The sequence below is a fragment of the Stegostoma tigrinum genome, chromosome 18 (assembly GCF_030684315.1).
Source record: "Stegostoma tigrinum isolate sSteTig4 chromosome 18, sSteTig4.hap1, whole genome shotgun sequence".
NCBI lineage: Eukaryota > Metazoa > Chordata > Chondrichthyes > Orectolobiformes > Stegostomatidae > Stegostoma > Stegostoma tigrinum.
Window position 1 is genome coordinate 44,751,381 of NC_081371.1, and position 23,801 is coordinate 44,775,181.

At 39.4% G+C, this 23,801-nt stretch overlaps 1 protein-coding gene across 5 annotated transcripts in view; it reads left to right on the plus strand.

The window, feature by feature from the left end:
• Positions 1–4,869: 4,869 nt before the first annotated feature.
• LOC125460908 (receptor-type tyrosine-protein phosphatase R-like) overlaps positions 4,870–23,801 on the plus strand; it is a 200,263-nt gene continuing 181,331 nt past the window's right edge. For 2 of the 5 annotated variants that reach the window (XM_059652486.1, XM_048549121.2), the window contains exons 1-2: positions 4,870–5,239; positions 15,284–15,606. In XM_059652486.1, the coding sequence (XP_059508469.1) occupies positions 5,182–5,239; positions 15,284–15,606 (381 nt within the window). In that variant the 5' untranslated portion in view covers positions 4,870–5,181. Of the gene's footprint in view, positions 5,240–11,031; positions 11,160–15,283; positions 15,607–23,801 lie in introns of all 5 variants that reach the window. The other 3 variants (XM_048549119.2, XM_048549117.2, XM_048549118.2) reach the window with 3 other exon arrangements.

The following is a 23,801-nucleotide window of genomic DNA, read 5'->3' on the forward strand; positions in this document are numbered from 1 at the left end:
ATACATAATCACACATGTCTCTATGCTCGCAGGCCATTCAGGCAGTGACAGGTGGTGCATAGATGATGATCTACGGAATTTCTAGCCTATAATTTCTTGACAATCAGTAGTTGATCTTGTTCATTCTTCAATGTTCCATAATCATCAATAATAACAACATAGATCATGGATCTTATTATCACGCATTATGCCAACAAAGAAAAAGAAAACTCAATTAAGTGGATTTTATCCAAAGCTCCACAAAATGCATAGTTAAAAACAATAGTTACTTAGGAGTTGTTTCAAGGCTCTAATCTCACTCGAGGGTTTAGGGAGCAGATAGAAATGAAGGTTGAGACATTTATGTGATTTCTCACAAAATCCTTAAAATCCTTCATCAAGCGATGTCAAGGGATTCATTAAAATAACCCACTAGCAATAATGATTATGTTGCAATATGCACACATTAACAATTTTTTTTAAACATTTTTTTATCCAAGAGCTTTGAAGTATCTAAAACGTTAACTGGTATTTGATCAGAAATAAAATCCCATTTATTGCTAGAAAGCCAACCTCAAAGGTTTTCTTCAAAAAAAAACAACTGCAGCCAATGTACATGCATTTTAAATTATTTATTGCTTAGGGTGAAACATTATCTGACTTGTGCTGTGCTAAAAATTGACTGCTGTGGGCACACTTGGTGGCTACTATATAGAACTGTAGTGCTAGTGAATGCTTTATAACTAAGTTGTAATGTAACTATTTTCTCAGTTGAACCTTTTTGTTTTCCATGTTGTCTTCCATTACATTTTACTTCAGTTACTCAGCAAGGTGACACAATTAAGCCTGGACTCAGCATTGCTGGATTGCATCTTTCATTATTCAAATCGAACACTGAGCAGCCATGGGATCAATTCTTTTGTGACCTTTCCCACAAAAAGACTAACGTAATGCTTTGGCTAAGGAGCAGCCCCATTAATTATGCAGGTGAAACAATTTGGCTATTGACAGAGGTGAAATGGAACAAGAAACCCTGATCAGTGATAGGAAAAGAGAGCTCACTTCGGGTTTTTTCTTAACTCTAGTTGGTGGAATTTTGTGGACATTGTAAGAAGCCTGTCACTGTGAATATTAACTGAAATATTGCTTTCACTACACAGACCTCATTATGTTTTTGGATATAATGGAAATATCAATCATGCAGCACACAGGACAATATTTAAATCAAAGTAACTGGCCATTTTTGCCAATTGATTCAACAGATTTTTTCCTTTGTTCCTTCATGGGGATTTGACATCATCGGCAAAGTCTGCAATTGATCTTTGTGCCTAACTGTGGTAGAGTCATTGAGTCATACAGCATGGAAATAGACCCTTCAACCTAACCAGTCCACATGATCATTCTCACAAATTAAACTAGCCCCATCTGCTTATATTTGGCCCATATCCCTCTAAACCTTTCCTATTCATTTATTTAATCCCAATGTCTTTTAAATGTCGTAACTGTACCTGCATCCACCACTTTCTCTGGCAGTTCATCCCACACACAAACGTTGCAAAACAGTTGTCCCATACGTCCTTCTTTAAAATCTTTCTCTTCTCACCCTAAAAATATGCCCCCTAGTTTTGAATTTCCCCACCTTAGGGAAAAAGACCTTTGTTATTCACATTATTTATTCCTTAACCTTAACCTCCTATACTCCAGTGATAAAAAAGTCCCAGCCTATTCAGTCTATTTTTATAAGTTAAACCCTCTATTCCTGGCAATGTCCTGGTAAATCTTTTCTGAACTTCCTCCAGTTTAAAAGTATCCTTCCTATAATAAGATGACCAGAATTGTACACAGTATTGCAGAAGAGGCTTCACCAGCATCCTGTACAATCTCCAATATGACATCCCAGCTCCTATGCTCAAAGGTCTGAACAGTGAAAGCAAGTATGCTAAACACCATCTTAACTACCCTGTCTACTTGTGATGCAAAGTTAAAAAGGAATTATGTACTGAATCCCTTGGGCTCTCTGATCTACAATACTACCTATGGCCCTACAATTAACTGTATAAGTTCCACCCTTGTTTGTTTTATGAAAATGTAATACCTCATATTTAATTCTGTCTGCCACTCCTCAGCCAATTGACCCAATTGATCAAGGTCTCTTTGTAATCTTAGATAGCCTTCCTCACTGTCAACTATACCAGCAATTTTGGTGTCATCCATAAACTTACTAAGCATGGTTGCACTATTAAATCAAATCATTTATACAAATGACAAACAGAAGTGGACCCAATGCCAATCTCTGTGCAACACCGCCGATCACAGGTCTCCAGTCTGAAAAACAACCCTGCACCATCACCCTCTGTCTTCTACCATCAAGCCAATTTTGTATCCAACTGGCAATCTCACCCTGAATTCCATGTGATCTAACTTTACTAATTAGTCCAATATGTGGAACATTATCAGAGACTTTAGTGAAGTCCAAGTCAACGCCTACTGCTCTGACCAGGGGGCAGTCAAGTGTCAATCACTTTGTAGTGGGCCTGAAGTTACATGTAGGGGAAGGGAATAGTATATGAATATAGGAACAAAGTGGACAATTCAACCTTTTGAACCTATTTCACCATTCAATAAGATCCTAGCTGATTGGTTTATCTTTTGATTTCCACTTACTCATCCATCCTGATGCCTTTGCCTAACAATAATTTATCTACTCCTTCTGAGACAGGGTGTTCCAAAATTGTACAACCCTCCTACAGCAAAACATTCTCATCATCTCTGTCCTAAAGGGTCAATCACGACTGATCTTCTACTTTATCTACTTTTCAAACATCCCAAAAATCCACAATAGGTTGTTTTTGACTGGCACAGACTCAATGGGCCAAAGCGCTTTTTTCGGTGCTGTAACACTTTCCACATCTAGTCCATTCAGGATACCAGATTGCTTCCTTAAAGAGGCATTAGTGAATCAGATGGGATAGTTATCACAGGCCAGCTTTATATCATTTCTAATCAATCTGTTCAAACATGTTATGACACACCTCTGGAGCAGGTGGGACTTGATCTCAGACCTCCAGACTCAGAGTTCAGGATACTGCCACTGCATCTTCAGACCAGCTTTACTTCCAGATTTATTCATTGAATTCTAATTCCAGCAAATGGTGGAATTTGAACACAGGTCCCCAAAGCATTCATGTGATCATTTAGATTGCTGGTACAGTGAAATTAGCACCATTTCCTACCATTGTGTCACTATTTGCTATGTATAATCTGAGAGAGAGAGAGAGAGAGAATGGGACAGAGACAGGGACATAGATAGAGAGATACTTATGTTTTCCAATACTGCATTTAATGGGTCTACTAAAACTTTGTGTTCATAACATTGAATTTGTGGGAACTAAGGTTTGTGCCATTAACTTCTTGTCTTCTTCTTTTTAAGCTTTAAACATGAACATGTAATCAAGCTTATTTATTTGGAAGAGTCTTCCTCATTTCCTGACAGGGGCTTGATAGCGTAATTAAGGGATTGTTGAGTTAAATCCTGAAAGGATGCTATGCCTGCCTGGGAAGTTTAGAATTATAGTTTAAGTTCTCAAGGTGAGAGGTTAGACATTTAAAGCTGAGGTTAGGATAAGGTTTTTGATTTAAATGATTGTGGACTTTTAGAAGGGTGTCTAAGGTAGAAGATCATCCAGGATGATGAACCAAGCTTGAGGTCTGAATGACTGACTCCAGCTCCTGCCTCTCATGCTGTTTTTTTTTCTGCTGGGTTATCAGGCTTTAACAGCATACTTTTGCTCTGTGCCAACACTGAGCATCATGAAAATCAAGGGGGGGGGGGGGGGGGGCGATTCTCCATCATTTGCCTCTTTTTGACGTGAGCCTCAGACTTCCATCTTAAATGGTAAATACATTTGACTTAATCCTCTGCACAAGTGACAGTAATCTGTTCTAATCATATGAATGAAATGGATTCCCACCCTCTCTCACCTTTGATGGTGTGCATGGCCCTTGATGGACTTTGCCCTATTTTTTCCCCTAATCAATTTATTCAGAGATGTTATTCCACACCTCTGGACCAAGTGGGATTTGAACCATCTCCCTGTTCCAGGGGCAGGAACACGGCCACTGCACCACAAGAGGGCCCATTAATAGGCCTGCTTGTTCAGACATGTTATAGCATGCCTCTGGTGCAGGTATGTATTGAATCAGGGCCTCTCTGGTTCAGAGGTAAGGACACTGCCACCGCATCACCATTTGCATGCAAATTATTAAATTGGAAACATGAGTAATTGGTGGTGGTTATTAGTGATATAGGTAAAGTACTGTAGTAATTTGGCGCTGGGGAAAAGAGGTTCAGTTGTGCGTAAGAGCACTTCTAGCTATAACAAACAAAACGAATGCAGTGAATATAAATGTTCCTGTGGCTCAGTGGAGTGTCCCTGAGGCTGAGCCAGAAGTTCTGGTTTCAAGTCCTACCTTTCCAGAGGTATGTAATAAAATCTGTGAATGAGTTGACGAGCAAATATCTGAACAAAATAGATAGCATCCCAATCCCTGGACCAGAAGGCCTGGGTTCAAGTCCCACCTGCTCCAGAAGTGTGTAATGACATCTCTGAACAGGTTGATTAGGAAAACATGAAGGACTCGATTGAAAAATAAATCACTTGGAGATTTTTAGTGACCACGGCTGCTGATAACACCCCCAAAGAGGAGTGATTTCAATCGCCATACAGCTTTCATGAAACTGACAACCACCTGGGTCCGCAGAGCGGTCTTGCGATTTCAGTGCCAACATTTTCCACCGACCTTCGGAGAAACGCCTCACTTCCAAACAGTCCCCCGTGGCTAAAGTTCAATTTTGAACCCACGCGATGTTTTGTTGCTAGGAGGTGCTTTATCCACCCTTCAAACCTTCAGCCATTCGCCGAGTCTCCCCCTCTCCTGTCCTCCCTCCCTCTATCAGTGCGCTGCTTCAATTGCAGACCTGTCGTTGGAGGGGAGAGCAGACGGAGCCTCAGATTCATTATGCATTAGGACTGCGTCTGCCTGTGTCCATCCCAGGGCTGTCGCCTGCAACGGTGATGCGACCGACGCAGAGTCACCGCTGGTCGCAGAACTAGTCTGTCCGCTCCTGCCCTCCTGGTGGGCCTGGGTGGGATCTCTGTTGTGATGGTATCTGGCTGTGAATGGTGACAGTGAGTGGACACCATGCAGGGCTGGCTCGGTATCCGGCTCCTGTGCGTCCTACTTCAGCTCCACATTGCAGGTAGGTCCCTCTACATCTGACTTTTCAGTCTTCACCCCCCAAGACCCCAGCCCCTGAGCAGCGGTGCGTTTTAAAACAGTGCATTCACTACTTTGATAGGGGCAATGATGCGGGACACTCCCTTCCTGAGTCACAGCCCCCACCCCACTCCCAAACAAAAAAAAACATATTTCAAATCCACCCTTGGAACTTGTTGAAATGCAGCTGCCGTTCTCTCCAGGTGACATTTCTGAGATTTCTCACATGCGGCTACAGATTAGAATGGAAATGCTGGGAGCAGTGTGACTGAGGCGCACCGCCCGCTGAGTGGAGAGGCCTCCTTTACCACCGTGCAGTCCGTCTCTGTCAATCCGAACTTCCTCGGGGGTTGGGGAGACGCAAGGGGGTGCGGTGAGCTGTCAGGCCCCCGCTGCAGCACCAGGGTCAGCGCAGCCCGGCGAGCGCTGGAGCCAAAGAAATATTCCAACCGCTGGGCACCCAGCTCGCTCTCAGTGCAACACCCATAGCGTTATCAGTACAGCAGCACGCTGCACAGACCGAAGGCGACCTATTGGTTGGGACCGGAACAAGTCGGGCTTCGATCTGCTTGAGGTTCCTGGAAAATCAAAATGCACTGCAGGGGTTAGATCCTAGAGGTTTTTATTTCTTTAATGAAATGTGGCGTAGGAAGACAAGATTTTGACCCAGCAATTATGTGGGAATGGCACGAAAAATCCCAAGTCAGGGTGGTGTGTGTCTTGGTGGAGAACGTTCAACTGGTGGTGTTCCTACGTATCTGCGGCCCTTGTGGTAAAGGTTGTGGGTTTGGGAAGTAATGTCAAAAAGTGCTTGGTGAGATGCTGCAGTGCATGTTGTATACGATGATATACCCGGCTGCCAATATGCATTGGTGTTGGAGCAACTGGATGTTAAAGGTGGGTTGCCAGTCAAGTGATAACGGGAACTGCAAATGCTGGAGAATCCGAGATAACAAAGTGTGCGGCTGGATGAACACAGCAGGCCAAGCAGCATCTCAGGAGCACAAAAGCTGACGTTTCGGGCCTAGACCCTTCATCAGAGAGGGGGATGGGGAGAGGGAACTGGAATAAATAGGGAGAGAGGGGGAGGGGGAGGGAGACCGAAGATGGAGAGAAAACAAGATAGGTAGAGAGGAGAGTATAGGTGGGGAGGTAGGGAGGGGATAGGTCAGTCCAGGGAAGACGGACAGGTCAAGGGGGTGGGATGAGGTTAGTAGGTAGGAAATGGAGGTGTGGTTTGAGGTGGGAGAAAGGGATGGGTGAGAGGAAGAACAGGTTAGGGAAGCAGAGACAGGCTGGGCTGGTTTTGGGATGCAGTGGGGGGAGGGGATGAGCTGGGCTGGTTTTGTGATGCAGTTGGGGGAACAGAAGAACTGGGCTGGTTTTGTGATGCAGTGGGGGAAGGGGAAGAACTGGGTTGCCAATCAAGGATGGCTTTTGTTCTGAATGGTTCTGAGCTTCTTGAGCATTGTTGGAGCTGCTCTAATCTACAAGCAAGCAGCATTCCACCACTTGGACAGGTACTGAAGACTCCGAAGGTGAGCCATCTGCAAAATATCCAGCCCCTGCCCTGCTCCCTCAGCTGCAATATTTTGATATTTTTCTGGTCAGTGGTAACCCTCAGAATGCTAATGGGAGTGGTAATACCATTGAATGTCAAGGGGAGATGTTTGAGTTTTCTATAGTCACAGATGGCCATTGCCTGTCTGTTATGTGGCATGGATGGCACTTGCCATTTGTCAGTTTTGCTGCCTTTCAACATGGACTGCTTCAGTATCTGCAGAATTGCCAATGGAGTTGAACATTGTGCAATGATCAATGAACATCCCCCACTTCTGACCTTATGATGGGCAGAAGCTTGTCGATGAAGCAGCAGAAGATGTTTGGACATAGAACAATATCCTGAGGAACTGTTGAAGTGATAGAATCGTGGATTTATTATATCATGAAAGCTATTTTGATCTAATATGCCCATGCGGGCCCTACTAAGAAGCAATTCATGTCCTGCCAGTACCTGTCCTCTCCCCACATCTATGCATAATCTTCCTCTTCAGATATTTAGAAGCAGTGGAACAATTTGCAGCACAGAAAGAAGCCACTCTGCCCATTGTGTCTGTATCTAATGATTCTGGAGAAGATTCCTTTTCTTCCTGAAAATAAACCATGGTATCTATCATGGTTTACTTATTTAATTGTTCAAGGGATGTGAAAATTGCAGACGGGGTCAACATTTACTGTCTGTCCCTAATTGCCCTTGTGAAGATAGTGGTGAACCATATTCAGTACACCCACAGTGTTGTTGGAAAGGGTGTTTCAGGATTTTGACCCAATGGTATGAAGGAATGGTGACCTCGCTTCAAGACAAAATAGTTCATGTTCTTGGAATGTGGTAATGATGTTTCCATTGATCTGCCACCCTTGAAGTCATCGATCCAGAAGATGCTGTCGAAACAGCAGTCCACTTGAGCTAAAAGAATATGGCCCAGGACTATGCTTTCAATATTTCACTCAAATAGCTTTGCTCTGACTATTAGAAGCCCCTCATTTCTACAAAGAACTGGGAGCATTTAAATGTGTCAGTCGTAATGATGGGATCTTAAGCTTGCAAGCTTCTGAATCAGAGGTGAGAGTGCTCCAGACTGAGCCAGTTTGGTCCTTCACCCATTAAGCTTTGAATACTGTAGAAATTGAGTAAAGTGGTGTGTGCTTCAAAGGGAGCAAAAGAACATCAAAGTCATTCTTGTCTGAGGAATGTATAATAGGTTTGGAAAAGTGACTGAATGGATTACTAAAACCGTGTCATGGAATAAATTATTCATTGCATTTCTCTGAAGATTTTGTTTATGTCATTTCCATGCAATGAAATAAATAAAATTTAAGCCACATTTGTGGGATTTCAAAAATTACTTAGGGGGTTTTTAATATATTTTTCAAGATTTATATGAACTGCTTCTCACTGCTCTTCCATTGTAAATAGCTGTCATCATGAAAACTCACCAAGAGCTGGTAGCTCAAAATAGAATTTAATAAAATACTCATTCAGAATATCAGGATGTTTCTTTAGCTCTAAGATGAAATTGCAAAGGGATAAATATCTAAAATAGTTCAGAATTAAGAGTCCGTTTGCATCTGTAATATTTCATTCCTGACATGCCTTTGCTTTAAGACATAGAATTTTGCTTGTTATAAACCATGAATAGCTATTTGAAATATATTGTTGATTGGCTCATTAGAGAATAAATAATTTAAATGATTACTACTTTAAAAGTAAAAGGTTGTGTACAAGTGTTTATTTGATATTAAAACAAAAGCAAAATTTTGTGATTACGGGGAAACTATAATAAATTCAGAAAATATTGGAATTACCTTGTTCACCAGTCAAAGGAGACAGAGTTACAAGGTGTGGTTACAACTCATTCAAAGCCTAACCACCTATGCAAAATGAAAATCAGATCCAGTGTTTTAGATTGGTGATCTTTTGTTCTTTAAAAGATTATTGACCTGAAATATAAACTGTTTGTCTCCTTATACAAAGTATCTGAAATGTTGAGTGTTTCTAGAAATTTCTGACTTCATTCATTTGAAATATTTCGTTTTCAAAAGACTGTTGTAAAATTTGTCCTTCACAAATTTTAGACCTTAGGAAATAGTCACCAGAAGTATAAGGTATGATTAATTGTTATCTATAAATTAGGTGGTTCCAATTATACATTCTTGTAGAGTAGTTAGAACAGTGCTAAGACCTATTAAATAATCTTTGAATCAACAGAAAAACAGTACAGATTCACAAGAACAGAATTTCCAGCTTTTAAAAAAAAAGCCTAGATAATTTTAAATATCAAAATGAGCATGAATTTTCTATATAAAACCCAAATGAACAGTGGATGCTGTAAATCAGAAAGAAAACAGTGAAAAGGTATTTCCTTGTCAACTATAGAAGCTTCATTAACAGCTTCGGGTCCAGTGACCCTTCCACAGATCCCTCAGGGTCACCGGACCTGAAACGTCAATTATGATTTTTCTGCACAGACGCTGCAAGACCTGCTGAGCTATTCCAGCAATTTCTGTTTTTGTTGCTGTTAATGAAGTTTCTATAGTTGACAAGAAAATAGCTGCTCACTGTTCTGTCAAAAACTTGATTCTTTCTCAACCATGTCAAAGCATGATACATATCATCTACATTACCTTTAATAGCCTTTGTTCACGGGACTTATTAAATTAAAAATAAATTTAAAAAAAACACACAAATCATAGGGGGCAAGAGTAAAAGATTAGCCAACAATTTTTACCCTCTTTGACTCACCTAGGACACCTAAAATATGTACATTATGTAAAATAGTTATTTCATTATTGTGGCTAGAAATTTGGATGGTTGATTCTTTTGCCAAAGCACTTCAAAAGTTTCTGGATCACTTCCAGCCTTTTAGTGGTCTACAGGGTTAACCAACATCAGGAGTGATTTTGTTTAGGTCTCTATTTGACTCTTGGGTACATGCCAAATACCTTCTTGTCTCCATAGCAACATTGTAGGTGAAATTGCTGCCGACTGCACCTAACTTCCTCGTCCCAATTCATATCACATTCTCTTTCTGTCCCTGCAACTCACTCATATCACTACATTCCATGATCTTAGCTTTTTTGCTTCTCAGCTCTAACCAAATAGATTCTATCCTTTTCCCCTCAAGGACATCCCCTCTTTCTAACACTGTAGATAGTGGTTCCTGAGATAATGGGAACTGCAGATGCTGGAGAATCCAAGATAATAAAGTGTGGAGCTGGATGAACACAGCAGGCCCAGCAGCATCTCAGGAGCACAAAAGCTGATGTATCGGGCCTAGACCCTTCATCAGAGAGGTAGTGGTTCCTAATCTGTTTTACAAATCCAACTCCTGATTTTCCTTATCTATCTTTTCCAAACACTTTATATCCTGGAATAACAAGTGCCCAGTCTTCACTATTTTGGATCTATGTTTCTGTTATTGCCACTATATTATAATTCTGCATTGATATTTGTGCTTACAGCTAAACTGCCTTATTCAGTACACATTGGCATTTATACATATCCATTGTAATCCTATTTTTGCACTTTAGTCCTTCTTAGTTCAGTTCAATTTAATATGACACTTCCTTCCCTAGCACCATCCAAAAGTCCAAAATATATGTGCATTATTCTTCTTTCCTACTTCCACATGCCGGTCTCCAGCCCTTTACAAATTAAACCCTCCCCAGCCACACTAGTGAACCTCCCCATAAGGACTTTGAACCTGGTCGTTTTGAGGCCCAGTGTATCCCTTCTGAATGATGGTTTCAGTCCCAGAACTCGTCCCAATGCCCAGTAATATCCACCGTGAAGCCAAGAAGTAAGTTTGCTACAGTATCGGTTAGCTATTCCAAAGAAACAAAGAAACCTACAGCACAGGAACATAATACAGGGGGATACATAATACAATCTCACTCGTTTCAGATAGTAGCTTCTCCTGCCCACTAGGATTGCATTCCACAAACAAAAGGAATGATTTAAGTATTCCAATCACTTTTTTTATACCATGTGTCTCCAAGGCCTGTATGTGCCCTCTGCCAAGCCTAAACAATTACTGAAAGAAAAAACAGAAGGTCTGGATGCAGACTAAGATAAGTCATATCCAATGTATGTGCAAGGAAAATTTAGTGCATATTTGCCTCTACTTCTAGAAATCAGTAACATAATTATTTAAAAATGTTAAAACCCAAACTGACTTTTCACATTTTTTATTTTAATTCTTTAATCATTTTTAGTTTGGAGTCATGAAGAAGAAACTGTGACTTGGACATGACTTGTGGCCTTTGGAACAGCTTGTAGTAAAGGAAAAGAAATGGAGGAACAAGTTTTTGTTTGTTTGCGGGGCCAGGCCTGGAAGCTAATGGTCAGTGGATTCTTGTTTAAATGAGCTCCAACAGACACAGGGACCCCATGTAAAGCTTGTACTTAAACAGATAGCAGAAGTTGGTTATTAGTGAGGTCAGTGTCTGGGAATTGGTTCCGGGAAGTCTGGAAGGGACCTTCTATTCAAGCAGATGGCAATTGCTGAGTGGTAACTGAGGCCTCGGGGGAGACAATTAGTTATTCAGGATGGAACCAGAATTGATGTTTTCTTTTAATTATGTTTTCTGAGAGACAAGTTTGGCTGCTGACAACACAGCATGAAACTTTGAAAATTCTCTGCCTAATCTCTCTCACCTGCTTTCAGAAGCCCAAAAGAGCAGAAATCTGAGTAGAAGCATTAAAGCTGACGTTTCGGGCCTAGACCCTTCATCAGAGAGCTCTCTGAAGGGTCTAGGCCCGAAATGTCAGCTTTTGTGCTCTTGAGATGCTGCTTGGCCTGCTGTGTTCATCCAGCTCCACACTTTGTTATCTTGGATTCTCCAGCATTTGCAGTTCCCATTATCTCTGAGTAGAAGCATTGCTACCTTTGCCTGGATGAACTGAGAAATTGACACTGATCCCTATTTCAGGAAAAAATAGCCAAGGAGTCCACAATGTGAAACAGCATATCACGAAAGCCATTTAAGTAATCTGGCCAATTTTGTTATTTTCTTTTATTTATCCCTTATAACTGTGAATGTTTGTTTATCTATCTATCTTATGTGTGAATGGAGGCTGAAATCAAATGTTTTGGATTTAAAGTATAGACGTTAATCAGCTCACCTTATTGTTTATTTAACAAATAGCTAAGGAATTAATCATTCATAAAATATAGCACTGGTTATTTGAAAGTCTGTTTAGAAGCTATTAGATTAATTATTGGGGGTCTGGAGTTTAACTTTACTATGTTGTGAATACAGATGTAGAAAGGCTGATTTGGTTTGGCTGTCTGTCTCTGTGTCATCACAGAAATGTTCACAATGGGATAATCGCAGTACAAATTGATATTTATGTTTAATATAGCTCTTTATGCATGATTTTAAGGTGAAGGACAGGGGTTTTAGAGGGGATCTGGGGGAAAGTTTTCCACCTAAAGGATGATGGGAACCTGGAATGCATGCTGCAAGTATAGTAGACGATAACCTCACAACCTTTAACGGGTACATGGGGGAATTGGTTGGTACAGACACAGGGCTAATTCTATGACTCTGACCTCAATACCTGTCCTTTGTCATTGGTATCAACATGCACCACAATATTTAACTCTTTTCCTTACCCTTACAGAATGTTTTGCACCATGTCTTTTACATGAGCATCAGAGATGCAATACACTATGTGTGACTGATGAAGACAATTACAGAAACATCCCTCTGTTTCTCATAGACATAGTCTGACTATAATGTCTTCTATAACAACTGTATGTCTATGCATTGTTGTTCCTTGCTCTACAGTCTCTTACCTTTTGGTCTGGGCTGCACTCCTTCAGAGCATTGTCACTTGCAACAGACTCTAATGCTGACTGCCTGTTTGGAAATGGCACTCACTCCAAAGACCTCTGAACTACTGGCCTCTTCCTACTCTTTTGGAAGGCCATTACCTACTACATCAACCTCACTGCATGTCAGGTGACCACTTTCTGGATTGTATTGCTCAAAGAAAATCTCATCCTTCTGGACACTCTGCAGTGACTCCAGCTGCCTGAGAAATCCTGAGCTCAAGTTAGACACTTCCTACAAAGATGATTATCTAAGACAGATAAAATGTCCTGAAGTTCCTATCTGCACAGGAATTGCAAACAAGTTATAGACACCCAGCCATGATGAATAGTAAAAAAAACTCTCCATTTCTATTAGTACCCTTCTTACGTAATTAACTTTAATGAATATCTTTAGAACTGCTGTGATTATAAACACCAATTACATTACACTTATGCTAATGTCTGTTGAATTCTTATTTTATAACTTCCAATTTGAACATACTAATATCCTAGTTTGGAGAGAGAAAAGAGGAAAATACTCAGCTACCTCCTGTGTTGCTACACTTTGATTTTCCTTTGTTGTCATTGGTTAGCTGTGAACCCACAGACTGTTTGTTTTACACTTGTCCCTTTTGGAATATCTCTTTAATCCTCATGCTTTACCCTTTCTGTTTTCTCTCACTTTCTCCCTTTGGTAAAATTGGTAGACATGTGGAGCTCATTCCTTCAAAAACCATAGATACTTACTCAAAATATGTTTAAATCAGACCAAAATTAATTTTCCTTGCCATAAAAGGGTATAGAGCTTGGCTGGATGCAATCAAGATACAGATTAGCTACAATTTCATTGAATGGCAGAACACGCATGAAGGGCTGAGTGGCCTCTACATGTTCCTATTGCCCTGTAACTAAGTCTTGCTATCAGCCAACATATTGGTGTAAGTCAGTGTTAAAATAGATATGAACTGGTGCCAATCTTGCAACAATGATAATTTGTTGCCTGTGCTCGTATTTCACAGGTCAACCCATCTGTGTAATGATTCACAGATCCAACTGTAAATTTGCAGAGATACAGAAAAATATCATATGAATTACCCATCATTATATTTTTCAACTAATACCTGAGCAAGGTTAAGGAGCATAAAGGGCAGCTAATTTTCAGAATTGCTATGGAAACAGTTAATTGCCAATAACCTTTTTGCTTTTTCCAAGCCTGTTTATTTATTTATAAGCTGTATTTATTTTTTAAATTCAGAAATCTATTCAGGGAAGGTGGTCAAATAAAAAATGACAGTCACTGAGTGTTGAGAGCCAGGTATAAATAAAATTTAACAAAACAATTAAATGGAAGTATTACAATAGGATAGGAACCTACAACCCTAACAACAAAACAACAAGACTAAAATATTTTTAAAATTTAGTCGAAAACACAATTATCTTAAGAGTCTCAGTGCTGTAACTCGAATACCAATAAAAATGGAAAACAGGGCCAAGATAGATTTCAGCAATATTTTAAAGTTGTACATGAAATACAGTTGTTAACTGAATAATATTTTCTCATGAGTACAACGTTAACAGGTACAAAGTTTAGAAATGAAGCAAACCATTTAATTACCAGATAGATTTGATTGATTATGGTCAGAAGCCATGCAGCTCCAGAACCATCGGTTTCGGATCCCTACAATAGGCTGAGAAAAATTATACCAGTCGATAGTGTTGTAAAAGGCGTTTCAACTAAGTACAACTTATGTCCCAACTGAAGGATCAGGTGATGAAATGATGGGTTAACGAATAAGGGAATGGAAGCTGAAGGCACAAGAATAAGGTCATAAACAAACCTCGTTTTGTACCTTCCAAAATGGACATGAGGTTGCATGAAGTAATTAAGGGGGTTGCATTCTATAATAAAAATCTAGAAGTTGCCTCAAAACTGTTGAGTAAATTTTCTTTCCTGTTCTTTAAATATACATTGTAACAACAAGGAACAGTGCAATTTGGAAACAGCATAGATCCAATGTAAAGCCAAGAAATAAGTTTACATTAGCATGTGTTAGCCAGCCCTATCTCGTGAACATAATATAACCTCAATCTCATTAGTTTCAATAGAATCTTCTCCTGCCCATTAGGAATGCATTCCATGAAAAAAAACTTAGGTATTCCTGCCCTTTTTCAACCCATAAGTTAATGAACTGGTGCATGCCCTCTGCCAAGCCTAATCTATTGCTGAAAGAAAAGATCAGCAGGCCTGGACGTAGACTAACCTAAGAGTCATACTTCGTATATTCACAAGGAAAATTTGGTGCATATTTGCTTCTGCTTTTTGAAAACAGTAAAATAATAGTCATAATAGGACAATAGCTGTATGAACCAATATTGATTTTTGACATAGACAGCAAAATATTCCATTGTTTGGTTATGGGCTAGAGTAGTGACTGTATTCTGAATTCTTGGATAAACTGCCAGATAAGCCAATCCCATGTGGCTAATCCTATCTACAAGTCGAACCCTTGTATTTAGGTAGCAATAAATTTAACAGTCGCATCAACGGATAAAATTGTTTATGCCTGCTAATGGCAAAAATATTGATTAATAGTAGAATTAATTTGCACAAAATCTAATTATTCTCCCTCAAATTGCTCAATTTTCAGGGTGCTTTTCAGGAGATCGGGAACTCTTCAAGACCAGAAGTCAGAGGAAGTCAGCTAGCAATGGCAAACCAGTGATGATTTATCAGAATGTACAGAACATCGATAAAGGCGTAGACTTGAGTAGCACAGAAATGCCAAGAAGCACAATAAAAATGTCATCATTCAAAAAGTACACAGACCAAAGCAGACCTCATCCTGCCATGATTGTCAAGTCTGTCTTACCTAGAGTATCCAATGAGCGAAGCATTCATTTTGTAGTGAACAATGACCAGCAGTTAGAAATTGAAAAGCTTCCTATTCCTGAAGATGACTTGATTTCAGTGGTGAGTAGTAGTTTAAAAAATACAAGGCAACTTCACTTTGACAAATGCTTGATAAAGGGAATTCTTAAAAACTTTTTCTCTTTGAGAACAATTATGATGGATCTACAGTTTGTGATCACTGTGAGATTGTGTGCTCCTGATGAATTTCCTCTCGTCTTTCTTCATTCAACCATGTCACTTCATGCTTTCTCCCTCTACTGCTTGTTCAGCTTCCTTTTAAACACAAAATAAAACAAAGAGCTGCAGATGCTGGAGATCTGAAACAAACCAGAACAGAAATTGTTGGAGAAACTCAGCATCCATGGAGAGAAATCAGAGTTTAGTCAGAGTTAAGACCTTCTTTAGAATACTTAAATACACTCCTCTAAAACACATTTGTGCTTTTCACCTAATCTATTCTCTGTGATAGCAAATTCCACAGTAATGGCTTACTGACAAATGCAGTTTCTCCAGAATTCATTTTTGGATTTAATAATGTCTAGCCAGTATTAATCTTCTGGTCTTGCCTGCATCTTGAAACATCTTTTCTACATCTACTCCACCAAATGTTCTCTTAGTATTAATAACCTTAGTAAGGTTGACATTTATTTTCATTTTCTACAGAAAAACCTGCTCAGTCTCTCCTAATCAGTAAAGTCTTGCAGTTCTGGAAAATTGTCTCAATTTCCTCATGTTATCAGTTGTCTGAATGCAGATTGGTAATTCAATGAAAAATGTTTAGGGATTATGGCAACAAATTATCCTCTCCATGAGTGTAGTTTATTAGCAAGTGTTAGCCATATTCCAATTGTCAAATAATAAAATAAAATGAATAGATTCATAAAATTAGAAAGGTAGCTATGATACAGAATGTTGTCAATGGCAACAGTTTCATTTTTTCAACATTGATGATTTATGGGCAAACATTGGAAATCTTTTGGCATGTTTGACGAGAGGCACCTGCCAATTATATATGAATGTAAGAAATTGAAGCAGGAGTAGGTCCATGTCATCCTTTTGAGCTTGCTCCTTCGCTCAGTAAGATCATGGGTACATTCCTATCTTAATTCCACTCTCCCCATCTTTCTTGATTTCACTTGGGCAGCTCAGTAGTGGGATTTGTGACAGGGTATTCTTAAATTGGGCAAAAAAGTGCAGAATGGGGACGCTACCATCTTACCACATCTGCCCTGTTAAGCCCAGAATGGGAAGACCCCCAGACAGTCTTCCTGTCCAGATCTGAACTGAGGACCTTGTGAGCAAGAAATGAACACTTACTGATCTCGAACTGATGTTGCTGATCCTCAGCTAGCAGTGAATGGGGGAAGAGTCACAGAGTCATAGAGCTGCATAGCATGGAAACAGACCCATTGGTCCAATTTGTCTAAGCCAACCAGATATCCTAAATTAATCTGGTCCCACTTGCCACATTTGGCCCATAACCCTCTCAACTCTTCCTATTCTTATGCCCATTCACATGCCTTTTAAATGTTGTAATTGTATCAGCCTCCACCACATCCTCTGGCAGGACCTTCCAAACATGCGCCACCCTCTGCATGAAAAGGTTGCCCCTTAGGTCCCTTTTAAATATCCCCCTCTCACCTTAAACCTATGCTGTCTCGTTTTGGACTCCTCTACCCTGTGGAAAAGACCTTTGCTATTCATTCTGTCCATGCCCCTCATGATTTCACAAACCTCTATGAGGTCACCTGTCAGCCTCTGATACTGTAGCAGCCTACTCAGCCTCTCCCGATAGCTGAAACCCTCCAACACTGGCATCATCCTTGTAAATCTTTTCTGAACCGTTTCAAGTTTCGCAATATCCTTCCTATAGCATGGAGACCAGAATTGCACACAGTATTCCAAAAGTGGCATAACCAATGTCTTGTACAACTGCAACATGACCTCCCAACTCCTTTACTCAATGAACTGACCAATAAAGGCAAGCATACCAAATGCTGCCTTCACTATCCTGTCTACTTGCAACACCACGTTTAAGGAACTTCGAATCTGCACTCCAAGGTTTCTGTTCGGCAACATTCCCCAGGACCTTACCATTAAGTGTTTAAGTCCTGTCCTGATTTGCCTTTCTAAAACGCACCTCTCATTCATTCATCTAAATTAAACTCCATCTGCCACTCCTCAGCCACATAGGGAGCCAGGAAAACAAGGAGAAGGGGTTTTGTTTTCAAAGGGACTTATACCATGACTGTGGGACTCTGCATCAGGATGGGAGGATCCATTGAGAGCCAATCTCCAGTCCTTTCTACTAACCTCCTTAGCCCCTCCCTCTTTTGTGACACTCTGTGAACTCTGTGAACCCTGTCCCACCATCATACACGTTTCTCCTGGGTTCCTGGTTAATACGCCGTCTGGAGGGTCAACTATCAGCAGCAACCATGGATTGCAGTGATACTAGTAGATAGTGGAGAAGTGCTGACCTCAGATTGGCTAATAGCTCTCAACAGGCAGGATTTCCACCCCAGAGTCCTCAATCCTGGGGAGTGCTAAATAATGCATTGTTAAGCATCTAATGACCACTAAATTCTGTTGAGCCTTGTTCAACAAAAGCAAAATTTCCCAGGAGCTCCTGTCATTTCTCCAACTGGCAGATATGATGCCCATCACCAACATTAAATTCTATCATCCTTTTTATCCAAAAATCCATTGTCTTAAGGCTTGAATATACTCAATGAGCACATTTCTCTGGGTTAGCAAAATCCAGAGATTCATAGTATTCTGATTAGAGAAATTTCTCCTAAACATCCAAGATCCTTTATGCTGTTACAATGCTTCAGTTTAGGCTCACCAAACGGAAGTTCTGTTAAATAATTTGCATCAGAAATATTCTGTGTGTTTTTTTGTTTTAAATATGGCTGGGATTAATGTTCAAACCATTTTTAAACTAAAGTAAGGGAATAAATATACATTAACCCATTTAAATTTTAGTGTCTCTTTTCCTCTTTAAAGATCATGAAATGTACTATTTTGAGAAATTAACTTTTCTTTGTAATTATGCAAGCAGTAGTTATCTCGGAACAAGTTGGCGGTTTAAGTGCTATGGTTTACCTTCTGACTATCCGGCCATTTGCAAATATAAAGTTGTCCGATATCAAACCTACTGCTTAAGGCATAGAAATGTTCCAATATTACTTGCAGAGTACTAACATTTCAGGGAATACTTTGGTCCAAAATGAAAGCAAAGAAATTTTGGAGACAGCAGAGACAGAACATTTTAACAAAATTTACAGCAAGTTTAGTCATAGATAATCTCATTGATAGTACACTAGGCTTGAGGGACTAAATGGCCTATTCTGATTCCTCTGTTCCTGCTGCTTAAGCCTGAATGCCAAAGCCTTTCCAGATAACCTACACTCATTGAAACTGTAATTTATTCAAAAGTGATGAAACATACAGAAATATTCTATCTTGTTTCACATTTTAGTTTTTATACAGATTTTAATCAGAATTTTGAGCATTGCTGTTTCAGAGCTTTTGATAGAAAATTGTACCATGCTTAAAGAAAACTCATTAGGTGGAACTTTCTCTTCCCTGGAGGACGTTGTAGAGGAGCCCAGAGTGGAAATTATTGGGAAAGTCAGTCTTGGAGAGATATGAGCTTTTTTCTCATCCGTTCATCAAATAGTCTGTGGGCAAGAATATCCACTGGGGACCTCTACCAATTAAGGGCCTTAAGTGATCAATTAATTGCCATCTTATTGTTTCAATGGATCACCTCCCCAATTACATACCCTACTGCCAAGCAAGGAAGATGGAGTACAAGAAAGGGGATACTTACTTGACTGGGGTGAAGGCCCTCAATTTCATCAATATCAAGGCAATCGGATGTGTGAATGGGGGTCAACCCTATCCTTACCTCTGAACCCCAAGTTCCTCCATCTTCCCATGACCACCACACCATAAAAAGATGAGAAAACCACCTATAAATTACAAATCACTTTGAGAATAAAGGGGGAGCTGCCCATACAATTGTTCATGCACCAACACCCTGTTTCGTAATGTCCACCTCCCCATCCATGAAATGTGCAAGTGGGTGTTGTATTGCTCTGACATTTTAAGTAAACTCAATTTTGTTGTTCCACATTTGGTTTCCTTTCAGATAGTTTTGCCCTGACATGTTTTCCCCAGTCCGCCTTAGGTTCATTGCAGTTTAAATGATTACTATCGCTCTAAGTTTCACCTAAACTGCCGCTTTGAGTATTCATCTCGTCTAATTCGGATTTGTTCAGCGCCACAGAAAGCAAACATGAGCTGACCACTGAAAATTGAGTCCAGTTGGTGCAGTGCATTTTCTGTTGACTTTGCATAAGCTCCCAGCCGTAACTGAGCTTTGCTGAGAACAGAAAAACTACCCTGTTTGTACAAAACCACATGTTCCAGGCTTTTATACTGTAGTGGATCCATGAAACAAGGAGAAGATAGATACCTGATTTACACAAAAAACAAATGCTAGGATTACCCTTCGAGGAATTTCATTATTTTGACTTCAGTTCTGATCTCCAAAGCCGTACGAGGGCAAATTTGAGAAAATTACAGATGAATTTTCTTCCAAATAATTACAGACAGTTTATTTCCTTTATGCATTTTTTGAGGGAAGACTAACATTATTCATTGTGCCTTTCTTGACCTCAAAGGATCCAAAAGCATTTTACCGCCAACGAAGCACTTTCATAAAGTAGTCACTATTGGAATACAGAAAACATGACACCTAAGTTGTGTACAGGAAGCTCCTTCAACCAGCATCAAGATAGTGACCAAATAATATGTTGTTGTGATGTTGTTTGAAGAGTATATACTTACTAAAAGACACAGGAGATAACTTCCCTGCAGTTCTTAGAAATAGTGCCATGGAATCTTTCACGTCGAGTTTTACTTTTTCATCCATAAGCCAGCATTTCTAACTGAGCAACATTTCTCTCAATTCTGCACTGGTGTGTTAGCCTTAATTTTTGTACTCCAGTCATCAACAGGGCTTGAACACAGAAGACTTAGGCGAGTAAGTGCTACCAATTGAGCCACTAACTAATAGGTCAGATTTAGTCAGCAATTTGTGGAAAGCTTTTGGAGTAGAATTTCTACTTGCACCTTAAATATAAAAATTCTCACTTGTTTTTAACTGGTTCACATTCAAACATGCAGGATTGATTGTAAGTGTATGGATAAAAATGAATTTAAAAGTGCCTTTGAATTTATCAGGACATTCAGAGTATATTATTGTGATCCTATCCATGACTGAATAATAGCTTACATATATTACTTTACAACTTTGAAACTGGAATAAGCATGGCACAGATACGTTGCTAACCTTTCCTCTATGTTTGGAAGTCAGTATATCAACTCTAAAGGAGATAACCTTGTTGAAAAGCATTTCTCTTGTACAAAAATACGGTAATGCAGTGAAGAGTTTGTGCGTTTTCTGTGTTGCATTGCTATTATTGTTTGCAGTTCTAGAGTCTACATTATAGGAGGGATATGATTGCACTGACGATGGTGAAGAGGAGATTTGCATAATGTTGGCTGGACTGGAGAGTTTTAGCTATGAAGCTATTGGACAACTGAGATTGTTTTCCCTGGGGCAGAGGAGACTGAGAGGCGGCATGACAGAGGTGTGTAAAATTATGAGTAGCATAAACAGGGTCAACAGGAAATTTTCTCCCTGGTGGAGGGATCAATGACTAGGGTGGGGGGCGGTGTAGATTTAAGGTAAGGGCCAGGAGGTTTAGAGGGGAGTGAGTAAAAATGCTTTCACCCAGGGAGTGGTGGGAGTCTGGAACGCACTGCCTGCAAGGATGGTAGAGGCCGAAACTTTTCTAACATTTAAGAAGTTTTTAGATGTCCACTTGAGAAGCCAAGCCACGCGAGGTTATGGGCCCAGTTCTGGAAAATGGAACTACAAAGACTTGATGGACTGAAGGGCCTTTTTCTGTGCTGAAGACCTCAATGACTCTAAATTGAAATGACTGATCAAATTTACTATGAAGTAGAATTAAACAAAATCCAATTTGCTGTTTGATTATCATCATAGCTTCTTAATTAATGTCATGAATGTGTGATGGAAACACACTAGATTAAAAATTACAGAAAGTTTTGCCGCAAGTTTTATGCAGAGTTTAACTTTGGGTAGTCTTAAAATCTAAGGCAATGGCATTCATATTGGTTGTCTTATTTTCTGATCTAACAAGCCATCGGTTAGCCATTATAGGTGAAATCCTCCACCAGCTACTTTTCTTAGTTACAGACTAATGTTAAATAAACAGGCCATGTCTTTGAAATGATATGTTTTGTACCTGCACAACCATCTGCCACTGATCGTAAGACTGAAATTTCCTTTAAAACCATCTGTTATGCACAACCTGTTAAAGCATCAAGGACTTGTTTGCAAATAGATAATAAATACATTCTTCTCTGTCTTTATTTACCATTTTTGGGAAAAAAGGGTCAATTTGAATATTTTTGGCCTCAAGTTCAGGCTTGGATGATCGTTTATGTTTATGAAGACTGGAAACACTGAAGCAAAAGTAAGGTGGCTTGGTTTGTATATAATAATTGCAGGACGGCAGGGTTTCATTGTTGGAAAATACTGAAGGATAAAACTGTTTGAAGAGATAACAATTTTTATTCATAACCTTGGGATGCTCCTCTATTGTGTAATTTCCATCACAAATTGCAATCTTGTTAAGAAGTAGATAAGTCACATTGATTAAAGAAGCACGTTGATTAAATCAATCCTTGCTGTTTTTTTAAAAGATTTACTCAGTTCTAGGCCAGTGACCCTCAACTTTTCTAAATTTCTGAAAATTTCAATGTCTATTGAAACAACAAACAAAATTTACTACATTTAATATACAAGTACTTTGTTCGTACAGCTGTTTCCATATACCTCTTGGCTGTTTCTAAGGTCAGACAGTCTTGTCCAATGCTATTTGACATAATTTCAATAGCCAAGCATCATTTATTTACAGAATGATTCCGACATAATAAAAAGAGTATATTTCTCTGACAACATAGAAAATGATGATTTATATTAGCAAACAAAAATGTGAAGTTATTGGTTTCCTTTTTTTGCCTTCCTTTATCCATAATTAATTTTCTGTAATGTTGCAGATGAGAGATGAAGACTTGTACATAATAGCTTCCATTTTTGCTTGCAATGTGATAGTTGAAAATGTAGTGTTTACATTAATTGGGAGTGAAAATTGCTATTGGTGTTGGTGCTAAATAGGTGACAGTGAATTAGCAGCCCAATTTTCTATGATATTAAGGTCAATGTTACCTTCAATGACAGGAGAGAAGATTTGCATCACCCATCAGCAACGCAAATTGATATTGCAGTGGGTATTTAGAAATGTTAATTTTATCCACAAGATGTCCCTCTTTGATAACGATTAATTATCGTTGGTTATACAATTCTGAGGAAAGAAAATCATTCACTTAGAAAGGTTCAGCACAGTGCAAAATCACTTCAATCCGGATGCAATTAAAACGTCACTGAACTACTTTCTACCACATTTTGCAATAATGCCTTTTCTAAATACTTCCAATGTGGTTTCCAGTTATAACCAAACTTCAGGGTGCACTGATGTGGCAAGGACCTCCTGTTGGTTGTAGTTGATAGTTATCTCATTTTCATTTCGGATGCTAACGTTAAATTTAATAAATTTTGCTAACCAAGTAAAAATGTATTTTAGCGCTTCAGAAATAGATGAAAGCTTCCATATATGCTTCAATTTTTTTTTCAGTTTGTGTACCGTGAATATCTTCAACACAAGGATCATATCCAAAGATTGGACCAGATAGAATATAGTTCCAATATGGAAAAAGTGGGAAGAAAACCCCAGGCTTGATCATTACTTGATGAACTTTGTTCAAGCAACAATTAGATTCAGTATCTGTGGGCTAAAGAGAGAGAAAGTCAGCTAGGCTTTCCATTTCAATGGTGCTTGACGAAATTCTAACATGTAATTGTTAGATGATGGCTCAATTTGGTTTAGTTATGATAATTGACTTGATTTAAAAAAAAATCAGTGGAGCATGCTTGTGGTGCAGTGGTATGACCCTACCTCTGCCCATGTTCAAGTCCCACTTGTTTGCGAGGTGTGAATGTCTGAACAGGTTGATTTCAGGACCTGACTTCTGAACAAGGCAAGGATTTAAATGGAAAGGTGGAAACCTAAAAAAAGGAAATCTGTGAGGTA